Source organism: Accipiter gentilis, chromosome Z, assembly GCF_929443795.1.
Source record: "Accipiter gentilis chromosome Z, bAccGen1.1, whole genome shotgun sequence".
NCBI classification, from domain to species: Eukaryota; Metazoa; Chordata; class Aves; order Accipitriformes; family Accipitridae; genus Astur; species Astur gentilis.
In genome coordinates this window covers 24,484,770-24,506,385 of record NC_064919.1, presented here as the reverse complement: position 1 = coordinate 24,506,385, position 21,616 = coordinate 24,484,770, and the positions used below count along the sequence as shown (strand labels likewise).

At 42.6% G+C, this 21,616-nt stretch overlaps 1 protein-coding gene and 1 long non-coding RNA gene across 2 annotated transcripts in view; one reads left to right on the top strand and one right to left on the bottom strand.

The window, feature by feature from the left end:
• Positions 1-265: 265 nt before the first annotated feature.
• Positions 266-7,601, bottom strand: LOC126035859 (uncharacterized). The gene is made up of 3 exons (XR_007505056.1): positions 7,494-7,601; positions 6,808-6,900; positions 266-652 (listed from the first exon to the last, which is right to left on the bottom strand). It is a non-coding gene; the product is annotated as an uncharacterized LOC126035859 (long non-coding RNA).
• Positions 7,602-7,913: 312 nt separating this feature from the next.
• Positions 7,914-21,616, top strand: part of YTHDC2 (YTH N6-methyladenosine RNA binding protein C2) — a 38,578-nt gene continuing 24,875 nt past the window's right edge. Inside the window, exons 1-7 of the mRNA XM_049794877.1 lie at positions 7,914-8,250; positions 8,655-8,745; positions 13,735-13,931; positions 15,705-15,904; positions 16,514-16,680; positions 18,659-18,761; positions 19,991-20,147. Of these exons, the coding sequence (XP_049650834.1) occupies positions 7,941-8,250; positions 8,655-8,745; positions 13,735-13,931; positions 15,705-15,904; positions 16,514-16,680; positions 18,659-18,761; positions 19,991-20,147 (1,225 nt within the window). The 5' untranslated portion in view covers positions 7,914-7,940. The remainder of the gene's footprint in view (positions 8,251-8,654; positions 8,746-13,734; positions 13,932-15,704; positions 15,905-16,513; positions 16,681-18,658; positions 18,762-19,990; positions 20,148-21,616) is intronic.

Below are 21,616 nucleotides of genomic sequence, written 5' to 3'. Positions count from 1 at the left end.
CTGAAAGCAACAAGAATGCACTGCCGTCAGTCGCGACAGCTAAGCGTGACTTGAAAACCGCTGGCTGGCTGATCTGTCCTGCACTGCCAGACTTGATCCTCAGCGCCTCCGGAGCCCAACACATCTTTGCCCACCGGCTGAGCTGCAGCTGGGACTCCTATGGAGAGCGGCCGCTCCCCGGGGGCTGGGGAGCCGGGGGTGGGGGGGGCTGCCTGGGGAGGCACGGCAGGCAGGCGCGTTCGTATCCTGTGACTTGGCACGTGTGTAGCGGGCCAGTACGATGTGGACCCAGGCCCAAGTGTGTACCCCTTGGCCAAACCCGTGCCTCGCCTGCGTAATCTGTGCCCAGCCTATAAAGCAGCCGAGTAAAAATGATTTCCTATGCAAACGTTTTTTTAGTTGGGGAAGTGAACTTAATACGAGTATTTTACTTCCTGCCACATAACTTGCTCACAAAAGGCGTATTTCTGATGTTACTGTAACGTGGATCCATCGGGGGTTAGCTATTTAAATCGCTCCAGCGGCTTAGGCATTCAGACTGAAGATTCTGACATACACAAGGGTCGGAAGCAGTGCCTGTGGTATCAAAGGAGAGATTACCCTTTACTTCCGTAGGCTTCAGATGAGGACCGTCTTCGTTTGTTGGTCTCCACTGTAACAAAATTTAAAGTAACAGACATATAAGGTGAGTTAAAAGAAATATTGTTTCAAAAATCTTCGTGTACAGCAAACTGCATTTGCTACCAACAGAGCCACCATTTACCAGGAAATTGCTAGTTAAATTCTCATCAAAATCCTGATGTCTGGACTCACCGTACTATCCTTCTCACGTTACTTCACTTAGATCCACCTCACATCACAGACCTAGGATTCCAAGCTCCAGCTGCAAATGTAAGTCTTGTGCAGCCTTTACTGTCGAGTTCTTATTGAGCAGAGCTGGCCGAAAAGTCTTAAAATACTGTTTTCAAAAGAAAATAACTTTTCCGGTGAGACAATTTTTTGTGATTTTTTTCTCCTGCTCCAAAATGTGATATGCAAAACAGATATTTTGTCCAAGATTGAAAATAGTTTCACGTAGATAGAATATTAATGCCATTTTTTGAGAAGCCGCCTTTTCAGTCTTCACCTTTATAATGCTCAACCAGCTTGTAAAACTGTTCTGTTTTAAAGAGTGTCCTTTTGCTTGATGATAATGAATCTAAGTGAGAACAGGTTTGCCCCTTTTTCCAAAAATGTCCTAAACCACTCTCCTACTCAATACAGTTTGCTAGGCCTGGATCTTGCATATGGATCCACAATTTGTATCTGCATAGACGACAGAGCACTTAGTTCCTGCATTTCTTTTATGTACATGTAAACAAAGATGTTGAATATTTCCACTGTTGTTTATCAAAGTTTATTTTTTGAATCTCTATCTCTGTTAACAAAATACTACTTTTATTGAAAAAAAGGGGGACACTTGTAAAGATAAATGGGCTTTTTGTAGGCTGTGACTATGAGGTAACCTTGATAACTTCTTATTTCTGCAGACTGCTGATGGCTGCAGTAGTTAAACACCTTCTGTGCTTCAGAAAATTTCTGCAACACAGGTATAACTGTGGTCAAAATGTTTCAGTGAAACAGTATTCTACCAGGAAATGACAATTCAGTGTAAATAAATGTCTCTAGGGAACATACCAGTTCCACTGAATTCCAATTTCGGCAGAGACACAAGCATATGAATGACAGCTACAAAATCCTTCTGCCTTCAGTCTACCCCTCAGCACGTTAAGACAGGGGATCCCTGCAGTTTTCATGCTGCCTTTATGATATGTTCCAGGCATAGTAAAATCTGTTAGTGCAGGATCATTCCACTCTCCCTCCTGCCCTCTATCCTTTGCTCACCCTGGAAACTACAGCTTCTCATTTTAGGAGGGAGGAGTAGTAGAGCGAGTAGCTGGAAGAACTGGGGCATATTCAACCCGGTTGGGAACCCTCCCAGCCCTCATTCTGGATATATTGCTGAACTCTGTAGATGCCTTGGGCTCCACAGGAGGCTGCTGCTCTTTTCCCCTGAAGGTTCAACAACCCAGGCTCTGGACTGCTCTAAATGGGGATCTGAGAGAGGTAGTTCCTCAACGACAAAATAAATTGGAGAACCGTGTAACCTTCAACATCAGTATTTATGGAGTTTCCAAGTTCCACAGGATATTAAAGGAGAAAACTGCAAAGAAGAAAAAGATACTGATGTATAATATTGCTCACCTTTTGCTGCTGCTATGGTAGATTTCTGCCTTAAATTATTGAGCATGCAGGATTTGTGCAGAACTGAAAGTGATTTTGGGTGACAGGTGTTATGGGGTATTCAAGGTAAAGTAAAAATCCCCAGTAAGGTCAGTGGGGGGTCTATACAGACAATATATACTTTGAAACAGCTACGGTGAAACAGATGATGCCCTAACTAAGCCTCTTGTAGCTAATATCCTTTACATTTCAAAGCTAAACCCTAGATACAGCAGAGACAATTGTACTATGTAGTAGTAAGACATACTTAAAAGGGTGATTGTGATAGGGATAGGCAAACCAAAGACAAATATATGATTATTACTAGAGAGAGATTATCTATAAGTAAAGATCATGACATATTCCTGGATTTACAGCTTGGTTTCAAAGCACTAATCTTGAAGGAAAGACCATCAAATAACCCATCAGTGAGGAAACAGTTACATGGCTTCTATTTTGTATCATAAGGTACCATTTTTGACAATGGAAAATATATAAAAAGGAAAGAATATAAAAATGGGCTAATGAAGCCCAAAACAAGCAAAGAAAACTCCTTAAGATCCAACAAAAAGTGCATACCCATCATTAGATTTCATATTGTGAAATCTGTTTGACAAACAGTATCTTATCATAGAAGACAGGGAATTGTGCTACACAATGCAGTTTTATAACTTTTTTCCTAACCAACAAAAAACATATAACAAACAAAACCTAAGCATTTTCCCCTCTCCAAAACAGGGTAGAGGACATAATTTTATTCATAAATTGGAACAGGAGGCAGTGATAAACAGCAATTCTCTCCACTGATCAGAAAAATGTTACTTTACCTTCTAGATTCATATGGTTGTTTTGAATGTTTTATTCAGGGGAAAAAAAAAAAAAAAAAAAAAAAGAAAAAAAGAAAAGAAGCTCCTATTTTGGAACCTAAATAAAATGAAACCTAAGTGAGCCAAAGGATTCAGAAATAGAGGCAAGCTGGGAGTGTGAGTCTGTGAGGATGGCTCCCTGAATTCCTCTGGTTGCCAGGTCCTGGCTCAGAACAACAGTGTGTTTTGTGCATGCAGACACAGCTTCTGTGCCTTTAGACAGACTCAAACGTGAGTAGCCATGGCAGTATTTTTCCAGGACAAAGGCTGCAGACTTAAACTATAGCCTGTCACTTTCTTCTTTACCTTATGGCCAACAAACCTGGATGTTACCAGATGCCCTGCCTCTGAGGCCTCCTACCACCCTTGTCCTGAAACCCTTTGTGAGGCCATGTTTTGGCAGTGAATGAGGGCAGAGAAAAAATTAGTGTAACTTGTAGAAGAGTGGCAATGAAGAAAAGAATTGGTTCCATGAATCCCTAACAGAGGTGTGTGGTTAGATGGATTTTCGAGAGCTAATGAGACACAAACTTAGATCAAAATTTAACCTGGGCTTGATGCATTTTTTAAGTCTTTCCATTATGTAATAAGGACTGTGAGCTCATGCTGCAGCCTTTCTATTTAGTTGAATAGGAGTAGGATTTCTATCTTCTACTCCGTTGCCTATTCTCATTATACTTTGAGGAATTTGGCATCTAAGACTTTCACCCCCTCCTTCATTTTTTGTTTATACTGTTCAAAAGGTTCAAACATTATCTAAGGAAGGACTGAAAGCAGACGGATAGAAGCACACATGTAAATATCTATCTATACACACACTGACACACCATTGCTTAAACTGATCAATAGACTTTTCCCCTTATGCCTCAAAAATAAATAAAAAATAAAGCAAATAAGGGCAATAGAAGAGACAGATGAACAAGAAATTATGTGTCAGTACATAATACAAGGAGTAACATAAATGGGGAGGAGGCGATCAACCATACAGCCTACATCAGCAGCAAAAGTTCTGGGGAACTGGCAGTGTATACAGCTGTGTGCAGTAAAGCAATAGATGCCCATTTGCACCACAGGTAATTTATTAAACAAATACCTCCCATTATAATTTCACATTAGCCATACTTCCCTAAGTATGCGTAAGTATGTATCTCATTTTATGGCATCATTAATAACCGTAACAGCCAATACCTATCTGGATTTCCGAGTTACTATAATGCCTAAAATAAAAACATATCACAATGTCTTTTTTGTAATCAAGGAACTGAAAAAAAAAAGAAATCCCGTGCTCCTTCACTAACTTGCCTTTGCAGAGTAATATTAGCTCATCAGTGATTCTTGCATCCTATTTCAAGAGATAACAAGTCTTACAACACTAAATTCTTCAAAAAAAATTCACAAAAAGACTAATTATTTTGCAGTCAGATCTGACACAGTACACTTACACAGTACCTAATGGATAATTTTGTTTTACAAACTTACTTTGTGGTTCCTTTTCTCTCAGTAGTGGCATCTTTTGTGGAATTTTATAGTATTCACAAGAGAGAAAATATTCTGCAAGGTGAAAGGAAGCCAGCAAAACCTGCTACATAAGTACCTCTGAGAAGGGTAAGATAAAAATGCATAATTGTATTTGAACATGCAGATGTATTTTAGCATAAAACTCTGCTGCCTCTTAATGCTTCTCATAAAAAAAAATATATGGGCATTCAGACATATGGTGATAGAAGGAAATACTTCTTACTCTGGGAGATATTTGTTTTGTGTAAGCCTGAGCCAGAAGGTATTTCTGAGGCCAACCACGAAAAACGATCTTAAAAAGTCTTACGAGTTGTTAATTCTAATAAGAAAATCTACAGCTAGTAATTTTTATTAACAGAAAATGTATAAAGAATATATATAAACCACCATGTGTAAGAACTTGGAAAGAAACAAAGACAAAAGCTGTTCTGTGTGTATGTTTTTCAGAACGATCTGTTGTATGTTCCTGTTGTACTTCTGCATCTAATATGGACCTGAGCTGGAGCTAGAATGCTAGGCTGAGTGAAACTCTGGCTGAATGCAGAAGAGCACTTCCTTTGCTGGTAGACGCGGACCTGTCTGCAAAGGTCTTTTCTCAAAAGCCTGAAGGAAGACATAACTAATGGGAAGCTGGACCTGTGTTACACCACCACGAGACATGCCCTATGCCACGCTAGTGTCAGCACGTTTGGATCCCACGTGCACCAGAAAGTACGTTGCTGCTCCTCCTTCCCAGGGCCATCGCCTGCACATAGGCCAGTTGGAGCTGGAGGGCAACCTCAAAGGCGGTCCAGAATCACCCTTAGTGTTTTTGGAAGTAAATTCACCAAAACAGGAGACCACTTTGCCCAGCTGCCCCAAGACATGGGCTTAAGGCACAATTCTGTCTTCACTTTTTTCCTATGCTCAGTGTGGATTGCAATCAACTAGTTAGCAGGGCACAGCACTTGTTGCAGCATGCAGTATGGGGGTGACAACTCCTTATCAAGAAAATCTTCCTGCTGCTTCACTGTAGCATGGAACTACTCTGTGTTCAGTGGGTTTTGTTACCTAAATGCTGACTCCTCTAATTTGTCTCAGCAGTTTGGGAAGAATGATTCATTGGCTGTTTGAGGTTTTTTTTTAAGGTGTATTTACAGCAAAAATGTATAGCAAGCAGATAGTTTAAATCATGCTCAGTGTGCCAGCACTCCACTCATCTTTACAATGTGTTAAATTCAAACACTATTAGTTTACTGAGTCAGGCTTCCCTTCGTTTTATATTTTATGAGTTCCTGTCTTAAACTCCTGAAGACAGATTAACCTCTAGCATAGTGGTACCAACAGAGTTACATTAGCTGTGAATTCAGGCTGCAACTTTATTTTCCAGCAGGAATATATAAAAATGATTTTTTCTTTCTCCATGTGCATCCTGACTATATGCTTTGAGTCATGTCTTTTTACCTGAGTGACTGCAGCTTCCTGTTTTTTTCACACTTAATAGCATTGGAGAGTCAACCCAGCAATGAAAGAAGCAAGCAATGTATGAAGAAGCTTGTTATGCAGGATGCACTCAGGCTTCATTGCGCTCTTCACGATATAGATGAGACCTAACATAACAGCTAGTTATTATCTCTGTGCGCTGTTGTATACACAAGATTGCAAACTGAGATCAGAATAGGCCCCGAGGAAACCATTTTGCAGAATCACGTGCTTTCCTTGTAGGAAGGCACGATGATGCTGTTAAGACATAGGAATTGGTAAGAGATCTGGGTTCATAATTAAAGATTTCTGATGTGACTCTCTCAAATGAGTTACAATCTATCATTTATTACTGGTGATACTAAGGAAGATAAGAGGATTCCTTATCTTGTTAAACTAAAGGTTTACTTTTTCATAGTAGACGTGATGTGCTCTAACTCGACAGCACTGAATGTCACAGAAACGGCTATAAGGAAACAGCATTAAGTACTTTGGTTGAAAATGTATAGGAAGGTATCTGGATTAAAAAAAAACTGAGAAAGTTTAAAAAACAACCTTACATCAGAGCAAACCTTCAGCTCCAGTGCCACTTCTCAGTGCAGAAATATGCTGAAGTGAGCTTTGTATAGGGCCTTGGCAGAGGTCTCTTAGGAGACATTTTTCAGGCAGCTGCATCAGACAGTGTTTATTTGCTACTTACTCAGTTCTCCGCTTAAGTTCACACGTGAGGAAGTCTGCTCTTCCTCAAAGTATTCTCCTTCTGGCTGAATGCTGTTTCCAAAGTAGCAGCAACCTGCAACAGTTAATCCTGTGTCATGGCCGAGAGTTGGTTTGGTGGTTTTTTTTGGGGTGGTGGGGTGGGGTGGTGGTGTTTGTTTGTTTGTTTGTTTGTTTTTTATATCTTCGGTGCGGCGTCAGCAGGAAAAGACGATCGTTTCAGCCAAAGGCTTATTTACTGACCTAAAGAATGCTCAAGACACCATCAAATCCCCATAATGCTAAATGGCTCAACAATTTGCCTCGGAGTACCACCTTGAAAAATTACTTGCATTTTACAAAATCGAGGGCAAGTAACACTTCACAGTGCAGAGGCCGAGGACTGCAACGATCTCGGCCACCTCCACTGCATGTCACTCAATTCAATTACGTAATTTACGGCCAGACAGGCCCTATCAGTGCTACTTCCCAGTCACTGCCAGCTGTACGCTATTTCAACGATACTTTGCCAGCCTCACGGAAAAAACCCAGGCCCCTTCCGTTCGCAATACCATTTTGTACCTAGCGGACGCCAGCCTGCGGCGTGCACCCCCCCCGCCGTTGCAGAGAGCACTTCTGCCGCCCCCCAGCCGAGGAGGGCAGGTTGCCTTACCCAGCCTTCACGCTCACCCAAGCAACGGCGCTGGCAGCTGCGGCCAACGCGTCACGCCGCCCGCACCACTGACTTGCGCTAAGCGCCCCAAAGGCGTGCGTGGCTGAACACAACCCTGCGGCTGCCTGGGCCCTGGGCCCGGCGCCTCCCCAGCCCCACGAAGAGCCGCCCCCCGCGGGCCTCCGCCACGCCGCTGCCGCCCCCGGCGCTGAGGAGAGGCGCCCAACGGCCGCCGCGGGGGCGGGGCGGGGCGGGGGAAGGCGGCGCGAGCTCGCGCCCTCTCCGCCGCCACGGGAGCCGAGGCGGGGCAGCTCCTCCCACCCCCGCCCCGCCGCGCCCCGCCGCGCCCCGCCTCGCCTCGCCCCGCCCCGCCCCGCGCAGTGACGTCGCGGCGCTGCGGCGGCCCGCTGCCCGCTCCTGCGCCGGCGAGGGCTCCCCACGCCACCGGCACTCGCTGCCGCGCCATGTCGCGGCCCAGTAGCGTCTCGTCGCGGCCCAGTAGCGTCTCGTCGCGGCCCAGTAGCGTCTCGTCGCGGCAGCCTGGCGGGGGCTTGGCCTCGGCCTCCTCCGCGGCCGCGGCCTCGGCCTCCTCCGCCGCGGCCTCCTCCTCCGCGGCCGCGGCCTCGGCCTCCTCCGCCGCCGCCGCGGCCTCCGCCGCCTCCGCCGGCCCCGCGGCGGGCCGCGGCAAGAGGCTGAAGGATATCCGCGTCGACGAGGAGGTGGAGATCGCGGTGAACCTCGCCCTGGAGCGGTTCCGGTACGGAGAGGAGAAAGGTGCGTAGCGGCGGCCCGGCCGCGGGGGAGAAGGGCGCGGGGGGCGCCCCGCCTGGCAGGTGCGCCCGGGCGGGCCCGTGGCGGCGGGGAGCCGGGGCGGCGGCTGTGGGCACCTGGCCTGGGCCGGCGGGGGGAGGCGAGGCCCGGCGTGGGGGGTGGCGGACGTCGAGGCGCGGAGGCTCGCCGCCGGTTCGCCGGCAGAAGCCTCGTCTCTGCCCGAGTGAGGGGGCTTGCTCGCGAGCCCTGCCTGGCTTCCCGCCGTGAAGGTGCGGCCGTGCCGTTAGTCCCGTCGTTGGCGGGAGAGCGTGGTAGGTTTGGGGACCGAGGAACTCGTAACGTCGAGGTGCCGTGTCGAGAATACTGCGCCTCTTGTTGCTATGTTTGCTTTTTTATTGTTGTTCCAGAAATGGAGTTTCCTTCCTCCTTCACTAGCACCGAAAGAGCATTCGTTCACCGGCTGTGTCAGTCTCTCGGACTGGTATCCAAAAGCAAAGGGTAGGTGGGAGTCTGATTTTTATTTATTATTGCCTTTTTTGGGTGCAAGCCGTACTACGGGGTTTCATGACTAGCGCCAAAGTGAGCTGTGTTCCTAGCGTGTCCTGCGCTGTGGCAGGGAATAGGACTGGAGGAAAAGGTTTAAAAAGTAAGGTAAAAATGAGCATCTTTGCGCTTTGCTTTAGGTGCACTTAAACCTGTGACGAGCTTAGTTTGAGGTAGCTTGCCCTCATACTGTTTTGTGGGTGTCATGGCTCCGTAAAAAAGACGTCTCGCCCCAGATCTGTTCTGTTTTTCATGTACTGTTGTGTGCCCAAGGGCTTTTGAATAGAATCTCATACCTTGGCAGATAAAACGTAACCTAGAGTAGCATGTCCGAGAGAGTGCTTTTGTTGAGAAGTGCAGAAGAGGGTTCGTATGCAGGTACGGTGATGTTTCTTTCTCTTACGCTGCTCTGATCTTCTGAAGAGAAAACCCGTGTTCTTTGATGTGATGAGCTTGCATGAAAGCTGAGAATGGGGCTCCCCTGGGAGTGAGTTCAGGTGGCAAATCAACAGGAAAGGGAAAGATACAGGAAAAATGCAGATACGTGGAGTAACGTGTGTGTGTGTGTGGACTGTGTGAACAGCATTTGCTGTTCCTCACTTTTGGTGATACTTCACGAGTCTTGCAAAAATATTGTAAAATGCTGGTTCTCTGATCTATACTTAATTAGGGAGTAAGTGCTATTCAGCACTGATTGTGTTGACTGTGTAGCTTGGTTTCAGCAGATCTTACTCAAGTATAGTGCTGTTCAAGTGACGTTATTCTTCCAGTGTTGTTCCAGCTGTGTAGCTCATTTTTGCTACATTTATTTGCCTGAGACAATAAATTTGTTTGAGCTTGCGGACCTTTGCATCATAGTTTGTGAACATGGAGTGTTAGAAAGCCTTGTCAGATGTCCGCAACTGGTTAGCGGGAACATGCTTGTGTTGTACGGTGCCTGCTCTAAACTGTAACTGGTATGCCTGCTCGAATCCTTGTTGATTCTTTGTAGAGCTTTGCAAGTCTCTCTGAGCAGCTCCCCAGTAGATTCTGTGGTATTTTTGGTCGTTGTTTTCGTAGAACCATGGAATATCTCAGGTTGGAAGAGACCCGTAAGGATCATCGAGTCCAACTCCCTGCTCCCTGCAGGACTACCTAAAACTAAACCATAGGACTAAGAGCATCATCCAGACGCTCCTTGCACTCGGACAGGCTCGGTGCAGTGACCGCTTCCCCGGGGAGCTGTTCCAGTGACAGACCACCCTCTCAGTGAAGAACCTTTTCCTAATGACCAATCTGAATTCCCCTGATGCAGCTTCATTCCATCTCCTCGTATCCTATCGCTGGTCGCCAGAGAGGGGAGATCAGCACCTCCCTTCTGCTAACCCCCCCCCCCGCCCCGGCGTTGAGGACGTTGTAGACTGTGATGAGGTCATCCCTCAGGCTTCTCTTCTCCAGGCTGAACAAGCCAGGTGACCTCAGCCGCTCCTCCTGTCTTGCCCTCGAGGCCTTTCTCCATCTTGGTCGCCCTCCTCTGGACACTGATAATCTTAATGTCCTTCTGATATTGCAGCACCCCAAACTGCACACAGGAGTCGAGGTGGGGCGGCCCCAGTGCAGTGTAGAGTGGGACAATCACCTCCCTCGACCCCCTGTTTTTGTTTTGTGGTGGTGGTTTTTTTTTTTAAATGTGGAGTGTTCATGGTGACATGAAGCTTGGAGAATAGTTGAACTGAAATTTAAATAGATGAGAAAAAGGAAATATTGAGCTGGGAAGACCTAAACTGTATCTTTTTTTTTTAAACTATAATAATGCATTGCACATTAAAGAAACATACATTTCCTTTTAAAATAAATTCAAATGTTCTACTCATGTTTAGTCTCTGCAGGTTTCTTCAGTATTTATGCTTGTAATAACTTTTGAAATGGTTGGTCTTTAAAAGTGTCTTGGTTTAACCCCAGCCAGCAATTAAGCACCACGCAGCCACTCGCTCACATCCCCTTCACTCCCCAGTGGAATGGGGGAGAGAATCGTGACAAGAAGTATAACTCATGGGTTGAGATAAGAACGGTTTAATAGAACAGAAAAGAAGAAACTAATAGTGATAATGATAACACTAATAAAATGACAATAGTAGTAATAAAAGGATTGGAATAAACAAGTGATGCACGATGCAATTGCTTAGCACCTGCTGACCGATGCCCAGTCAGTTCCTGAGCAGCGATCCCCCCCTAGGCCAACTCCCCCCAGTTTATATACTGGGCATGACATCACATGGTATGGAATACCCCTTTGGCCAGTTTGGGTCAGCTGCTCTGGCTGTGTCCCCTCCCAACTTCTTGTGTGCCTCCAGCCTTCTTGCTGGCTGGGCGTCAGAAGCTGAAAAATCCTTGACTTTAGACGAAACGTTATTTAGCAACAACTGAAAGCATCAGTGTGTTATCAACATTCTTCTCATATTTTACTCAAAAATATAGCACTGTACCAGCTGCTAGGAAGACAATTAACTCTATCCCAGCTGAAACCAGGACAAAAAGCTTGATCATGATTGGCTTTCATAACTTATTTTTTTCGCTAGGGTATAATTTTGATGTTGCTATTCATTACTGTATCTGCACTTGTTGCACAGAGTAGAAAAATAAGGGAAGCTATTGCTTGGGCACCGTAGGACAATATTTTGTGTCTTTGGTTTTTTCCTTTGAGTTAAGCTATCTTATGTTGAATACTTACAGAAAACTTACTATAAACTCTTCATAGCTATTATGTTTTCCTCTAGACATTATCAGTGTACTGTGTCAGGTCTGGCTGGGCTTGAGTTGCTGTGCTCTGTACTTGTAGCTGGTAACACTTGTGTTTGATAACACACCAGCACTTGGGCTTCTGCTGAGCACTGCTCGTACAACATCAGGGTTGTCTTTCCAGCTCCTCCCTACCCCCCCCAATTAGGAGCGTTGCCAGCAGGTTGAGGGAGGTGATCCTTCCCCTTTACTCAGCACTGGTGAGGGTACGCCTGGAGTGCTGTGTCCAGTGCTGGGATCACCAGTAGCAGAGAGATGTGGATGTACTGGAGAGAGTTCAGTGAAGGACCAAGAAGATGATGCAGGAACTGAAGCGTCTCTCCTATGAGGACAGGCTGAGAGAACTGGGGCTGTTCAGCCTGGAGAACACAAGGATCGGGATGGATCTTATCAGTGTATATCAACACCTGCAGGGAGGGTGCCAACAGGACGGAGCCAGGCTCTTGTCAGTGGTGCCCCGTGACAGGACCAGCGGCAGTGGGCACAGACTGCAACACAGGAGGTTCCCTCTCAACATCAGAAAACACTTTTTCAATGTCAGGGTGACCGCGTTCTGGCACAGGTTGCCCAGGGAGGTGGTGGAGTCTCTTTCCTTCAAGATATTCAGAAGCTGTCTGGACAAGGTCCTGGGCAACCAGCTCTAGGTGCCCCTGCTTTGTGTAGGGGTTTGGACTAGATGACCTCCAGAGGTCCCTTCCAGTCCCAGTGGTTCTGTGATTTTGTGGTTCTAAGTAGCTCAGATACAAACTAGTGAAGACTGGGAGCATAGTCATGGAAAGCATTGCAGTTTGTTTTTCCAATTCTGCCAACCTTTCCCTTTCCCTGGACGTTCACATTCAAGTACTGTTCCAGCTTCAGAATTTTTGCTGTTCTGAAACGTTGCATTGACCAGGAGCTGAACCCAAGCCAACAACTTAGAAAGCAGCCATGTGGTGGTGGGTTGGCCTTGGCCAACTGCCAGGTGCCCAGCCAGCTTGGTCTGTCACTCCCCCTCCTCAACAGGACGTGGGGAGAAAATAGCATGGGGTCTCTCTCACAGACGGAAGTTCCTTTAGGATAAATGTGCTCCACTGAGGTCTCTTCTGTGGGTTTCGGGGGAATCTCTCCTCCAGCACTTGGAGCACCTCCTCCCCCCTCCTGCTTCACTGACGTTGGTATCTGCAGGGCTGTTTCTCAGATTTTTCTCAGTCCTCCCTCGCAGCTGCTGTGCAGCGTTTTTTCTGTTTCTTAAATACATTATTACAGAGTCACCACCGTCGTGACTGAGAGGCTCAGCTGTGCCCTGTGGTGGGTCTGCTGGAGCGGGCTGTGTCCCATACAGGGCAGCCCGGGCCTCTCCTCACAGAGGCTGCCCTGCCAGCACCTGGGTACCTGCACCCCGTTCATACAGACCACGATAGCACCCCTGCCAGGGACAGGGTGCTGGGCTTGTAGGGTGACCTTCCGTTCTTATCCTGAGAAGTAGTTTTCGAAGTGTTGAGATGTCATTGTAGCCCAGGCACAGGATAGTTCAGTTTCAAACCTATATACAACAGCTCTTCGCGTTTCAGTATCAGACTTCAGTCTGAGAACAAATGCGGTGTTATGATTAAGTGTTTTGGCTCTAATTCTACATTGTAAATCTTTGAAAATGAACATCCCGGGAATCTTAATTTGTTTTAAAGGATTTTATTAAGGCTTGGAATATCACTAGAAGGCTTCTTGTTTGTCTGTTGTGTCTATTTGTTGATTTTTAACCTCTAACTCCCTTGAATTACTCTAGAAATCAGGTTTGTGTCATACCTCTCAGTATTGATTGAGTGATTGATTGATGGAGCTGGCTGTCTTTTGGGAAGCAAATGCCGTGATAGACCTTCAACAGAAAGGTAGCATAACAGCGTTACATTATCGAGGCCTAACTGTAAAGTCGTGCTCAGTGTACTCATCCAAAGTCTGCAGTGCTGCACTACAGTGTGTGAATGTGGTGGTTTGATGGTGGATGTTGTGGATGCTTCTGCTATTTTGGTGTGTGTTATGCTACATAGGACATTATTAGCAATTTTCTAGTTATGACATTATATTTGACAGTAATCTGACGGCCATCTTGAAAAAATTATGGTCAAAGTTGATTACATAGAGGTAAATAAGTTACTTATTCCTAAAATACATTTTTCTTTTTTCTTCCAGGAAAGGAGCAAATCGATACCTGACTGTAAGGAAGAAGGATGTATCAGAACCAACACATGCAGTAATGACTTGCAGCTTGGCTCCCAGTACGAAACATACCATTCGGAGTTTAATTCAGAGATTTCCTGTCACAAATAAAGAACGAACAGAACTTCTGCCAAAGACGGAGCGAGGAAATGCATGTGCTGTTGAATCTGGTATGTTCAGTGTGTCTTCTGATATGAACTTGTCAATCAACACTGCTTAAAAACCCCAAACAATCCAACCACAAAACAAAACCCTTTCTTTTCTGTCTCCTCTCCTGTCCCAGCTGACACCCTCCCCCCCAAAACAAACCCATTAATTTTCTGGTCTTTTAATTGTTAATATAGGGGGGGTTTATAACTAGTGTCATAAGAAACTTAGGCAGTCATGTCACCCACATTCCAATGCCTGCCTTGCACCAAGTTACTTTTGAATCTTCAAGCTAGTTCCAGCCAAGTTTATTTGGAAGCACTTTTCTGAAATGTGAGCTCCTACAATTTCCATGAGGTGAGATTGAAAAGAGAAGTGTTACCATGACTGCTGTATGAGAACACCCTTATGAGAAAATGAGGTTGGCTGTTCTGCTTATAGAAATTCACGTTCTTGGTAAGATAAGTTTATCTTTTGTTTCGTTGTCTTCTAAAATAGATCTGGTCCCTAAGACTACTCTCTGGATTTCTTGATTTCTAGAATATGAAAGAGTTTACTGGAGTACAAACTTCTGATATATTGTGTTTTTTTTTTTTAAACAGTGCTGTCAACAAGATTATTGCTTTAACAGTTATGAGTGTAAGAGTTAAGTTGTGTTTCTGTGCACAAAGCTGGGTGTAGTGCACAGAAAACACTTGTACCAGTATGCCTTGTTTCATTGGATATTCCTGATTTATGATAGTTCATGCTTTAAGTGCTTCCTTTGCTAGTTTTCTTTTTCAGTTGTTTCAGTTGTTTAATAGGATTGTTTAATGAACAGAGGGCAACTGTAATAAAAGTACTGAAAAGCAATTCCTTGGGAATGTAGGGCATATAAACTAATGAATAGTGTAAAATTTATCTTTCTTCACTTCTCCAGAATGGTTTTTGGCTCTTTTAATTTGTGTCTGTCTTGGTAAGACGGTGCTTGTAATTTAATATATTAATCTGATTATCACATTAAATACGTATAATTGAATTTACAGCAAGTTTTTCATTGTTCTGGAAAATAATTATTGAGGAATTATAGAATAGCACTTACTGAAACTGAAGTAGTGTCCTCTGAAGATGTGCAGGTTCTTTGGCTACTTATGCATTGCTTTCTAATACATCACACTGCACTGTGCTGTATGGGTCCAGGGGTCTAGGTACAGCATGGTTCAGTTTGTGTGATTTAAGACAAATCTTACAGACTAGAGCATTAGGTTATGTAAGACTGTCTGAAAGGAGGTCATAAAAGATCAGAGAGGATGAGAAAGAAGGTGGATGAATCACAGTAGAGGTACCTTTTTCTCAGAAGACCTGCTTGTCAGTTTGGAATAACTTAAAGGTTTAACCGTACAGTGAATATTTCTAGACAAACTGTGGAGGTGTGAATGTGCGGACATGATACAAAGGCCAAGCAAATACGCCAGGCTGCTTTTCTGGGATTTAGTTTCTATTCTGTTTTTGCTCTTCGTGACCTTTTTTGGCTTTGAGCAGTGCAGTGGGATGGTCTGTTTTTGTTCAAAATATCCATTCTGTTTTTGTTCAAAATATCCATGAAAGTAGTAACTCATTTGAACAATATTTATTTCAAGCACCCTAACAGGATGCATTACTATGAATATGGCTTTTAAACGTGTGATGGGTTTGTCACTTTATCTATAGGGATGCATATAAAGTTAGGAATGTTCATTTTTACGTATGATTTTAAATAAATTTTTTAGTATTAGTTTTCTTTTGTATCTAAGTAAATTGTTAACTTCTCTTCACAGAAAACAGAGATGTGAACAAGGCAAGTGGACGGCTTAACAATGGTATCCCCCAGGTTCCAGTGAAAAGAGGGGAATCGGAGTTTGATTCCTTCAGGCAATCCCTACCAGTTTTTGAGAAACAGGAAGAAATTATCAAAATAATAAAGGACAATAAAGTTGTTTTGGTTGTAGGAGAGACTGGATCAGGAAAAACTACTCAAGTAAGTTTATTTAATGAAATAAAAAAGATAACAGTATTTATAAAAAACACGCCAAATTTGTAATACTTGTGTAGTAAGGGATTTCTTTATGCTAGTTTTAAGGCTTTTGTTTTCCTGTATAGTCAAAAGTCTTGTGTTCTAGTTCACTTTCTTGCTTTTGAAATACTGAGCCAGCAGATACTTACTAAAAGCATGAATGTTTCTGCATGATTTTCTGGTAGATACTAGGGTTTTTTTTAAATGATATAAAATATTGCAGGGAGAGTAGCTATGATTCTGAATAGCCCTTTTCCTTCTAAAGCTAGCTCTCTTAGTTTCTAGAGTAGAATATTATTGTGTTGTAAATGAAATATTACCTGCAGGGTTTTTTTATAGATTTCTCTGAAGTAAGAGAAGCTTCAACTTTTTCTTTCTGAAACAGATTAAAATTGAAATCGGAAATTTATTTTTGCTGCCTTCCTGCCCCTTCAAGTACGTTTGCAATGCTAATCCCATTGTGAATCCTTTTGCAACCTATGTAATATTGAGAGGCAGTTAAATTGTTTCACCATGGTAAAAAAGAGATGACTTTATCAAACTAAAAAGTAAATTTAAACCACTTCTTTACAGATCCCTCAGTTCCTTCTTGACGAATGTTACAAAAACAGAACTCCGTGTCGTATATTTTGCACTCAGCCAAGACGTTTGGCAGCTGTTGGTGTGGCTGAAAGAGTGGCAGCAGAAAGAAGAGAAAAGGTTGGCCAGACAGTTGGTTACCAGATCCGATTAGAAAGCAGGTACTAATGATATTTCTTAAAGTCAGTTGATCTTGTTTAGGTACTTTAGTCTTCTGTACATTTAAACTACAGTATACTTGAGATACAGCCTAGTAAAAAGCTCAGTATGTAAAGTATGGATAGGATATGTTATTTCAAGTCATGGAATATTGAAGGGTGAAAAGGACGGTTTTCATCCTGTATTTGGCAGTTTCATGTAGTAAGTTGTCTTATACAAGTGAATTGCAGGTACTTTCTCGTGAATTCTTTTTGTGTGTGTGTGGCATTTCTTGCCTTACTTTCAGATCAAGTCTATGCTTTCTTCTCTTTTTTTTCTCCCTACTTTTAACATGTATAGATCCGAAAGTTCTGCAAGCTTTGCAGATAAGTAGGAAGACCAGCATGCTGTGACAAATGCAATATAGTGAGAGTTGGTAGGGGACATAAAAGGAAAAAAAAGCAAAATTTGAAAGTGAACGATGAAGTTGAGCATTATTTACCAATCTAGTTTGGGTTAAATTTATTCTGTTTCAGCTTTTATGTTTAAAGCATGAACTGATACGAAAATAGAGATTTCTAGGTCACCTGGGAAATTTGTCCCTCAAGCAGAGCAGGAATGGGTGAAAGTCTGAAGACTGTGTGGTTTCTAGATTCTTTGAACTGTGTAGATAGTGGGATTTCGAGGAGTGGGCAGCACTTGGGATGTGGGTGAGAGGAAGACAGCAAAAGGTATAGTTGGTTACGTTGCTTGTGTGGATGAAGATATCACATAGCTAATGAAAACGAACGCACTTGAACAGCAAAGCCAAGTTAAAGAAGAATTTGAATATGCGTACAGAAACTGCTAAGGCTGTTAAGGGATTAAAAGAGCTGGTAACAATGAATTGCAAATAAAGTGGATGGTTACTGTGTGGAAGTATTATGCTGTCTGAAGAAGAACGAAGTATAGGTCAGATCAAAATGGAAGAATTACTGGAAGCAGTGCAAAAAATCCTGCTTAAGAAGAATCAATAGATTCATTCAAGAGAAAGAGCGAAAGGGAGACATGACAGTATTTCCAACTCTGGGCAGAAAAGATGTGGATTGGAGGGGTTTAGACAGGAGGAATAACACAGGAGTCTAATTTTTGAGGTTTTATTAACTATTGGACAGCAATGATGATTTCTAGAAGGCTGCTGAAGAAGAGAGAAGAGTAAAGATGGGTAAAGCAAAGCATTTCCATCTTGGATATGTTCCTTGAATTGAATATGTAGGAGGAGTGTTGAAAGTAGTGATGAATTCCAAACTTGGAAAGAAATACACATATGATAACTAGGGAGCTCATGTCTTCTTGAAAAGAACTGTAGAGTACGATACAAAGGAACTTTTCAGTACTTCGGGTGCCAGTGCTGGAGAAGGTAGTGGTAATTGGTAACAAATTTAATTTCCCCAAGTTGAGTCTGTTTTGCCTCTGTTGATAATGGGTGAGTGATCTTTCCCTGTCCTTATCTCTACCCATGAGCCTTTCATTATATTTTCTCTCCCCTGTGCAGCTGAGGACAGGAGTGATAGAGCGACTTTGGTGGGCACCTGGCGTCCAGCCAGGGTCAATCCACCACATATAGGCACATACAAAGACTACATCCAAGCATGTGCTGAAGAATTGGAACCTGTTTTTCCAAAGCAGTCCACACTGAATTTTCCAGTAAATTAAACAATGTGGAGAGGTTCTCGACGTTCTGTTTCACTTACTTTGTTATTTATATAAATTTTGAATCTCACTTTGTTAATTAATCCATTGTCTGAAGTTTTGAAGTGTAAGCATTAAGATTCCTTAGGAACTCTCTGGGAATAGTCTTAGTTTAAAAACAAATAGTATGCATAAATTCTTTGGTGAGAGAACTATAATTCCACTTCTGGTGAGCAGCTGTTCAATCCTTTAATTTTCAGTAAGTAGTGGAAAGGTAGCAGCATTTAAAAGGTGCAAAATACTGAAGTATCTTTATGAACTGTTCAACAGGGTTTCTCCAAAGACACTGCTAACGTTTTGCACTAATGGCATACTGCTTCGCACGCTAATGGTAGGAGACAGCGCTCTATCAACTGTGACACATATTATTGTGGTAAGAATCCTTGTATTTCATGTGACGTGGAGCAGCGTGTATTGTTAACTGGAAGAGGAGATCCTAGTTTTCTTTATTAATTTGCTGAGCATTTAAGGTGTTTTGTTTGGTTGCAATCTGAATTAACATTAAAGACTTACTGAGTCTTCATTGTAGCATATACGTTTGGGTTTTGTTTTTGTTTTTTTTTTTTTTTTTTTTTTTTTTTTTTTAGAAGTACCTTATTTTAGGTTCATGCTAATAATTTTGGAATCACGATGCAGTTGTGGAGGACAGAGCTCTAAATTTTTCTGAACTTTTTCTGTCAGAAAGCAGAAGAGCCTTAGGGAGGCTTATGTAGATATGATTCAATGCGAGTGTGTCAATTTCTTGTATCATGTACTTGTTTTAGCAGTACCAGGTTTGCAGTTTGTTTGCCCAGATGTTTTCAAGATAATGAGTAGTCTAATTTTCAGCAAATTATTTAAGTGCGTTTGTTTATGATTATGTGAATATTGCTACTGTGGAGTTTGATAAGGCAGCAGAACCAGAATGTTAACTGCAAGATTAATTTCTCCACTGCTGAAGACAGAAAAATTCATGATAACTTTAGGTGCCTGCCTGTTTATCAAAATGGAAAAAGTGTGAGATTTATACATTCTTGACTTCAGCCTAAAAATGTTGTATTTGGGTCCCTGCTTCATAAGTTCATAATATAAACCAAAACAGAACACACCAACGAAGATGTTTAATCAGTCGTGTGCCTTAATTGATGATAAGGTTTGTGCATGACTTAATGGATGTAAGCAATCTAATTTTTTTCTAATTATGTGGTATCATGCATTTCTTTAAATGTTCATCAATTGTGAAGTGTGAATTTATTAGAGTAAGATGTGTAGGATTTGCAGTTTCTGTCATTATCTTGAAAATGAGATTAAAATATGAGAATTAGAAAAGTTTCAGAAGTTCACTTTAACCTCTGAAATGAAGGTATATGTGGCTTGTGCATTACCAGTGCAGTCTGCTCTGATGTCTTTAGAAAACTTTTTGAAATATTTTTTTGACTTTTGGGTGCTTTTTAAAAAAATCTTACTTAAACTAGACTTACACATTTTAATGCATCTGTAAGATAACCACAGATTATGTATGTTAGTTTTTAGAGAAGTTCATGTTTGTGAAAAGTTAGGATATTGGACCTGTGATGTTTATCTGTTGGTTTTTTTTTGTTTTTTTTTTTCCTTTTGTTATAGGATGAAGTACATGAGAGGGATAGGTTCAGTGACTTCTTGTTAATAAAACTCAGAGATGTGTTGCGAAAACAGACTAATCTAAAACTAATTATTTCTAGTGCTGCCCTAGATGCAAATCTCTTTATTAGGTATTTTGGAAGTTGCCCAGTAATACACAGTAAGTATTTACGTAAACTCTTAAATCTGAGTATACCTGCCCTAGGACTTAAAGATCTTATTAAACTGTAGCATACAATTCTGAGTAAGGGAATATGATAAATACACTGAGAATTATAGCAGTGCTTGTTCTTTGTTCATTTTTGTTGTTTCTTAACTGCCTGCACCTACTTCAGAGGGAAGTGTTTTTATCACAGGGAGTTGTCTAAGTGCAGGGAAGTCCTGGCCCCCACCATGTTCAATTCAAGAAGCAGGAAAAAAGTTCTTAAAGTGCTGATGTCCATGGTGATAATAGACCTGTCCTGGTTTCAGCTGGGATAGAGTTAACTGTCTTCCTAGTAGCTGGTACAGTGCTATATTTTGAGTTCAGTATGCGAAGAATGTTGATAACACACTGATGTTTTCAGTTGTTGCTCAGTAGTGTTTAGACTATAGTCAAGGATTTTTCAGCTTCTCATGCCCAGCCAGGGCACAAGAAATTGGCACAGGACACAGCCAGGGCACCTGACCCAAACTGGCCAACGGTGTATTCCATACCATGGGACATCCCATCTAGTTTAGGAACTGGGAAGTGGGGGCAGGGAATTGCGGCTCAGGGACTGGCGGGATGTTGGTCGGCGGGTGGTGAGCAATTGCCCTGAGCATCATTTGTACATTCCAATCCTTTTATTACTGCCGTTGTCATTTTATTAGTGTTATCGTTATCATTATTAGTTGTTTCTTTTCTGTTCTATTAAACTGTTCTTATCTCAACCCAGGAGTTTTATTTTTTTTCCCCTGATTTTCTTCCCCATCCAGTGGGATGGGGGGGAGTGAGTGAGCGTCTGCGTGGTGCTTAGTTGCTGGCTGGGCTTAAACCACGACAGACCCTAGGATCTACAAGAGTGTGATATGTATTAATTCATTCCAGTAGATTCTAGTTCTTCAGGCTCACAGAGATTGCTACTTATTACTGGATAAAATACAGATGACCGCACCTTGTCACTTTAGAAATACAGTCCTAGGCAAATTGGGTTTTCATGTTTTAATTGCATGATTCTTTATTTTAAAGGAAATTATTAGCTGTTAATCTAGGTAAACAATGAGAAAAGGCATGGCAATTTACGTTAATTTAAGTTCAGACTCAGTAATCTGCACAAATGCAAAGAAAAGTTGTCATCATTGCTGTTTTAATTTCATTTGACTGTTCTTTAGTAGAGGTAAAACATGGAACTGTGGGAGATGCTCCCCCCCCCTTCACCCTCCTGGCTTGTAAATTTTCTGCATGGGTGAGCTCCTCTGGCACCTTGCAGTGCTCTTCCTTTTTCAACAGTGATGTCTAAGTAGAAGTGTTTTGAAAAGAAGCTTTTAAGAGAAATGCTTTATTTTCAAAACAATCAAGTAGACCGTCTGTACATCAGCCTTTTTTTAAGAAGCTCAACAGTCCCAGGACATGGGCAGGATCACTTTCTTTAGAATCTTTTCTACAAA